The 6,418-nt window shown below is 46.6% G+C and overlaps 1 protein-coding gene across 1 annotated transcript; it reads right to left on the bottom strand.

Annotated features, from left to right (window-relative positions):
• Positions 1–1,586: 1,586 nt before the first annotated feature.
• On the bottom strand, positions 1,587–4,805 carry LOC136539792 (probable polyamine transporter At3g13620). Its single transcript, XM_066531772.1, has 2 exons — positions 3,753–4,805; positions 1,587–2,519 (listed from the first exon to the last, which is right to left on the bottom strand). The coding sequence occupies exons 1-2, from the start codon at positions 4,639–4,641 to the stop codon at positions 1,933–1,935; spliced, it is 1,476 nt and encodes a 491-aa protein (XP_066387869.1). The 5' UTR covers positions 4,642–4,805; the 3' UTR covers positions 1,587–1,932.
• Positions 4,806–6,418: the final 1,613 nt, after the last annotated feature.

Below are 6,418 nucleotides of genomic sequence, written 5' to 3'. Positions count from 1 at the left end.
GCCCATCTGCAGGACTGCATCAGCAACAAAATAATCAAAACGAGAAAAAACGAACGGGTAATTAGCCAGTTCGACCCCTTAGTCCACTCCAGTGTCAGTCTACTCCTCTACTCTAATCTTCACTTTATTTATGCTTCATACATGCTGCACCAGTGCTGGGTCACTTGCCTTTTTGCAGAAAGAACGACCTTTACAAATTAACGTTGTTTTCAACCGCTTACTGTATGTTGTTTTTAAGGAACTTTGTTCGGCCCCGTTTGCGTGCTCTTAAACCCAGCTTGATCCGCTTCTTTTTTTCATTCGGAACAGTGTTTTTCTCTCACAGATTCCTCTAAAATTTCTCCAAATCATCCAAATTCCTCCCGAACCCTACCATCCGAACAGGACCCAATGGTACGTACATTACTAGTATGGTACGTACATGCAATCGCAAATGGCACACCAATTCAACATCCAACCAAACAATTACGTCAGGCTTGACCTCTGCTCTACAGAGGGGGTTAGGCTTTCAACTTGAATTATGGTGCGCCATCTTAAAAAAAACTCAACCCGTGGGACTAAGACAGCCTCGGATATTATGTTTAAGAAGAAGACCTTCTCATGTAGGTCGAAAAAACTTCCGAAGCTCTGCCTCACCCAAACACAGCGGCACCACAGCTCCCGTGAGACTGGAGCCTTAGACCTGTGCTTTGGCATGGGGCGGACAAGGAAATTTTTTTCAACGCGTAAATAAACCGTGCCTCCACTACCAACAAATCTGCCCTAGGGGGGTTCGAACTCTGGCCGGTAGGGTGCAAAGCGCACAGCCAGATCAACTGGTCTTAGGGTTTTCAATTTCGGTATTGCAAAAATTTCGGCCACCACCGAAACTACCGAATTTCGCGAAATTCGGCCGAAATTTCGGTGAAATTTTTTTAGAGACTAGCACATGAAGTATGCTTTTTCTAAAAAAAACATTTAAATCTAAACAAATATTAGTATGATTTATGACTACACATCTATTGAATACAAAAATATGCAATATAAACAATAAAAAATTGAGTCTAAAGTTATACAACACATGTATTAGTGTATTACAAAATTTTGGATTTTTCTTTCGGCCACCATTGAAATTACTGAATTTCGCGAAATTCCGCCGAAATTTTGCCGAAATTTTGATCCCTGACTGGTCTAGCGTTTGCTTGCTGGTGCGCCATCTTGTATTATCTCATTTCAGTTTATGCAAATGTGGTCTAATAGAATTGGTTGCTGCAAGAAAATATTTCATTTCACAAAGAAAAAAAAGAAGGCTGTGTGATTGTTTATGAAGTACTAGTAGGTTATGATAGTCACGTGGTAGTGTAGCATATCCGGAAAATAACATTAAAACATACAGGTCTTATTAGATCTTCTGTGATTCTGTGAATATTTGCAGTGAAGTCAACTGCACAATTAAATGATCTCAATCCAATCTATCAGCCTGTTCGGTTGGCTGGTTCGTATCGGTTGGCTGGTTCGTATCGTTGCTGATTTGTTTATGTGAGAAAGAAGTACTGCTGGCTGATTTATGTAAATAGTATCATGTGAGGGGCTGCCATATCCACCGCGTCATGACTCATGCTGCCCTGTCAAGCACGTCGGAGCAGTTTGATGTTGCCAAGAAGCATGGGGAGTGGGAAAACACACCTAAGCACGTCTGATCATGAAACAGAAATCCTTGGGTTGGTTCTCTGATCTAAAGCGACTATACAGTTTGTGCAAGCAAGCGGAGGTTAGCAAAAGCAGTGGAACAAGAAACACCGATTCCTTCCCATAAGAATCAACTATGCCATTTGCCATTACACTAATTGGAAACACTAGTACCCTACAAATTCGTATAGTACTTTCGCACAAGAGCACCACGGGCTCCACTTCTGACTGTCTTTGATTGATGTCGTTAGAGTCTACTATCATTCAGACATCGCCGGCGTTGCTGCCGTCCTGCTGGTACACGGCCGCCGTCCCATGGTCGCCGGCGTCGCTGAACCTGAGGCAGCCCCTAGCCTTACAGAACCGCATGAGGTAGTACACCGCCACCCCCGTGGCCGTGAAGGCAGCGCTGATGGCGTACACCTTCCAGCCGGCGATGGCCATGACGAAGACGAGGAACGCGGAGGGGACGAGGCAGAGCACGACGGCGGCCGGCAGGCGGGCCGGGACGCGGTACGGGCGCGTCAGGCCGGGCTGCTTGACGCGGAGCCAGACGAAGGCGGCGAACTCGAGGAGCATGCCCAGGCTGTAGAGGAAGTTGGCGGCGGCCACGATGCTGTCGAAGCTGAGGAAGGACATGCCCAGCGTGATGGCGGCGGTGGCCACGATGCTGACCCATGGCGTGCGGAAGACAGGAGCGCGCGCCGCGAAGACGCGCGGGAGCAGGCCCAGGTCCGCCATCCCCAGCAGCTGGAACGCCGCGCTGCTCAGCGTCGCCGAGTAGAGGCCGATGGAGGACAGCACCGCGCCCACCTCGATCCAGTACTTGAGCCAGTTGCCGGCGATCATGCCTGCGTCGTTAACGTTGCGGCGAGTGAGGTGAGCTTTACTTTACACAGAGCTAATGCATGGTTGTACACTTGTAGAAATAAATGGCAGGAATCACCAAATTCTGTCGTATGCATGGTTTCAGCTTAGTTTTCAATCGAGACTAAACACAAATAAACATGATCGGTGTTTGTTAGCTTTTCCCTATTTTTAGCCCGAACAGAAGTCTCTTTGAGAATATCTGGCAGTTGTAGTACTACTAATATCTTTGATGTTTGTTAATTAGGGCCCCTTGTACAAAATCCATTCTAAATTATAGTTCACTTGACTTTTCTGACCTTAAATTTAACCACTCGTCTTATTCAAAAATTTATGCAAAATATCACTTCTTTTGTTGTGGCTTGCTTTATTAACAAAGGTTCTTCAAGAATGACTTAAATTTAACTATGTTGGCACAAATTTTTTTTTGAATAAGACGAGTGATTAAACTTAGGTAAAAAAAAGTCAAACGAGGCGGAGAGGGTAGTATCTGTCGTAGTTGTAGTTTAGGCCTAGTTTAGTTCCCAAAAATTTGCACCCCAAACTATCACATCGAATCGTGCGGCACATGCATGGAGTATTAAATATAGACGAAAATAAAAACTAATTGCACAGTTTGGTTAGAAATCGCGAGACGAATGTTTTAAGACTAATTAGTCCATGATTAGCCATAAGTGCTACAGTAACTACCATGCGCTAATGATGCCTTAATTAGGCTTAATAAATTCGTCTCGCAGTTTTCATGCGAGCTATGTAATTAGTTTTTTTATTAGTATCCGAAAACCCCTTTCGACATCCCGAAAGATCCGATGTGACATCCAAAAATTTTTATTTCGCAAACTAAACACACCCTTATTAGCCAATTGGCCAGACAATCCCAGCTGTTCCTCTAAAAAATTTGGAATATTTTACGTGGTGGACGATGCTAGTAGCCGTATATCATTCGATTCGATTTGACTCTTTCTGCAACAGGTAAGGTAGCCTCCTGTGCCCGCCAACGCCGACTATTCATGTGTCACATGGCAACTTGACTAAAAACGCACATGAAGCTTAAGAAATCATCGTGATGTCCACTCATGTGAGAATGAATTTGAATTGAATAGAAAAGTGAAGGATATGTTTTTTTTTAGTATCTCGAGGGCCGAGGAGTCTCGGCACTCTGCGACGCGATCAGGATTGATTGGAATTAAGGGTTGGGACAGGATCCACGCACGCACCTGCGGCGTCGGCGAAGAACCCGTTCCCCCAGCTGTCGGGCGCGACGTCGAGGGCGCCGGTGGCCGCCAAGAGCGGCAGCAGGTACCCGAGCGAGGTCATGGAGACGGCGGCCACGAGCGCCTTGGGGAGCGTCTTCCCTGGGCGGTCCACCTCGCCGGCCATGGTGCTGACGCTGTCCCAGTAGTTGAGGTTCCAGAAGAGCGTGTTGAAGAAGAGCTTCCAGTCCCTCTCGCCCGCGACGACTCGCCACCGCCGCGGCCGGATCTTGGGCAGCGCGGCTCCCAACATGACCAGGAACGGCGACAGCGACGCGACGCCGAGCCCCACCGCGGACCAGCCCACGACGGTGAGCCCCGTGTAGTTGACGAACGTGAGCGCGACGTTGAAGGCGACGATGGTGGCGACGCGGGCGCGGCCCCCCGACACGGCGGGCGCGACGCGCGCCAGGTAGTCGGCGCACAGCGCCGGGAACGCGGCGCCGTTGATGGCGGCGGACACGTACTTCCAGGTGCCCATGAGGGAGCCCGGCAGGGCGCCGAAGGCGCGGTCGGCCCACAGCACGAACCCGCCGTTGCCCGGCATGGCGGTGGAGAGCTCCGCGGTCACCAGCGCCTCCGGGATGGCCCAGATGAAGGGGAAGATGAGGAAGCCGAGCAGCGCGTACAGCGGGCCCGCCGCCTGCACCGCCGGCTCCGCGCCGTAGGGGCCCCCCGCGACCTCGAAGAAGATGAGGAAGATAAGCGGCACCAGGGACAGCTTGCGGCCGCCGCCGGACCCGGACCCGGACCCATGGCCGCCGCCTCCGTCCGCCGCCAAGGCGTCAGCGGCGGCGTTCTTCTCCTCGGCGTCCCCCTCGACTCCGACTCCTAGATGGGCGTCGCGAGTCATGCCGTTGCCGATCGTGAGGCCAGGCGAGGAGGGGTGCGCAGGGGCAGTGCGGCAACTAACCGTGAACGCGATTGACCTGAAAAGGCTACGTGCGGGTGCGGTGCGCGCCCCGCGGAGTCTGGAGGGAGGAACTTGTGTTGTGACTTCTGGTAGGAGTACTCTGCACTCCGTCCCCCAAACGCTGCGTTTTGCAGGCATTTATTCGCGCAAGCTGCTCTTGTCAGTCTACCACCGATCGAGCCGACATTGGTGGTCCTTGTGAATCCAAAACCCTTTGGACATATATATTTCCTCTCGCCACAAATTTAAATCTTTTTATTTACTGCGTAGCAAATATCAATAAAAATATTTTATTTAAAATAAAAAAGTAAAATATTATGAATTATCAATATGAATCTCATGTCGTCAGCTTATACAAAATCTTAGATGTTCATTGTCATCAAACCTAACAATGCATGTCGGATAAATCTAGATGACTTTATATATATTTATTAAAACCAAAATAAATACAGTGTTTGGATTCCAACTGACGTTTCAACTGTGTTTGGGCATCCCGTTGCTGTCATAAGATGAGAAATATGCGACAATGCAACCTTTCAACGTCACGAGTGCCCTTCAAACATGGAACAACATCTTCAATCATGGTGATGTAACCGCAAGAATCTTCTCATGAGCTCCCAGCTAGCCTTTGAATATAACACAACTAGAAGGAATTTGGGGTGTAAGGCCATGTTTGTTTCGCTGAAATTTGACTTATGCTAATTTTTGTGAGGAAAAAACATTGTTCCTTTACTAAAAGATAATGATGAAGTAGTGCTGAAGAATATGACGTAATATGTAGTGACATATACCAAACCAACCTATTTGGTCAAATTCAAAGATCTGGGACACTTTCATGAATTAATTCACATAGATCTCCTGTCAAAAGAGGTAATAACCACGTCGGGAGGATCATTGGATTTATTATACAGTTTAGGTCTTATTTGGATGCACATGTATCTATCTTAATCCATATGTACTGGAGTAGAATGGAATGAAGTTTAGTTTAATTCCACTTCGATCCACTTCAACACATGTGAATTAAGATGAATATATGCGCATCCAAAATCAGCCTTAGCGGGGTGTGGCACGGATGCCGTTTCCATCAACGGGGTGCTTATATTACTACTATGACTACTCTTTGTTTTTTTAATGAACAAGTAAAAAAGCTGCCCGCTACATAAAAAAAAAGTAGCCAAGGGACACCGTACAACCACACCAAAACACAAACAAGAACTCTACAGTGCAAAAAAACACAAACAAGCACCGTTTATTCACGTGTTTGTATTTCCTTTATAATAATCAAATTATAACATCTAATTAGCATGTTCATTTGGCCGTGGCTTGTCGTAAACGATCATAAATTTCTAGACGAAACAGTATTTTTCTCTCACACAAATCAGTCAACAGTACTTCTTCACGAATCAGCGATGATATGGAAAGTGAGTGTGAAGGCAGCTTCAGTTTGCATGTAAAGGAGGTCCAAACAAAAAAAAGTTCAGTACCTCACCTTCACTTTTAAGATATATAATAACAGATCTGGCCTTGAGCGCGTCTACATCACACGATTAACTCACGTGGAAAGTCTGAGCATAATAAATACTCTCTTCGTCCACAAAAGAATACAATTCTAACTTACTAAAAAGTCAATTAATTTAAACTTTGACCAAAATAAAATATATTTTTATAATAAATTTATTTAGAGACATAAATATTAATATTATCTGTTATAAACTTA

The sequence above is a fragment of the Miscanthus floridulus genome, chromosome 2, assembly GCF_019320115.1.
Source record: "Miscanthus floridulus cultivar M001 chromosome 2, ASM1932011v1, whole genome shotgun sequence".
NCBI lineage: Eukaryota > Viridiplantae > Streptophyta > Magnoliopsida > Poales > Poaceae > Miscanthus > Miscanthus floridulus.
This window is presented reverse-complemented; position numbering and strand designations above follow the sequence as displayed.

Coding starts and splice junctions, on each gene's coding strand:
- LOC136539792 (XM_066531772.1), bottom strand. CDS start 4,641: ATGACTCGCGACGCCCATCTAGGAGTCGGAGTCGAGGGGGACGCCGAG. Junction 2,520..3,752: donor GTTCTTCGCCGACGCCGCAG/GTGCGTGCGTGG, acceptor TTAACGACGCAG/GCATGATCGCCGGCAACTGG.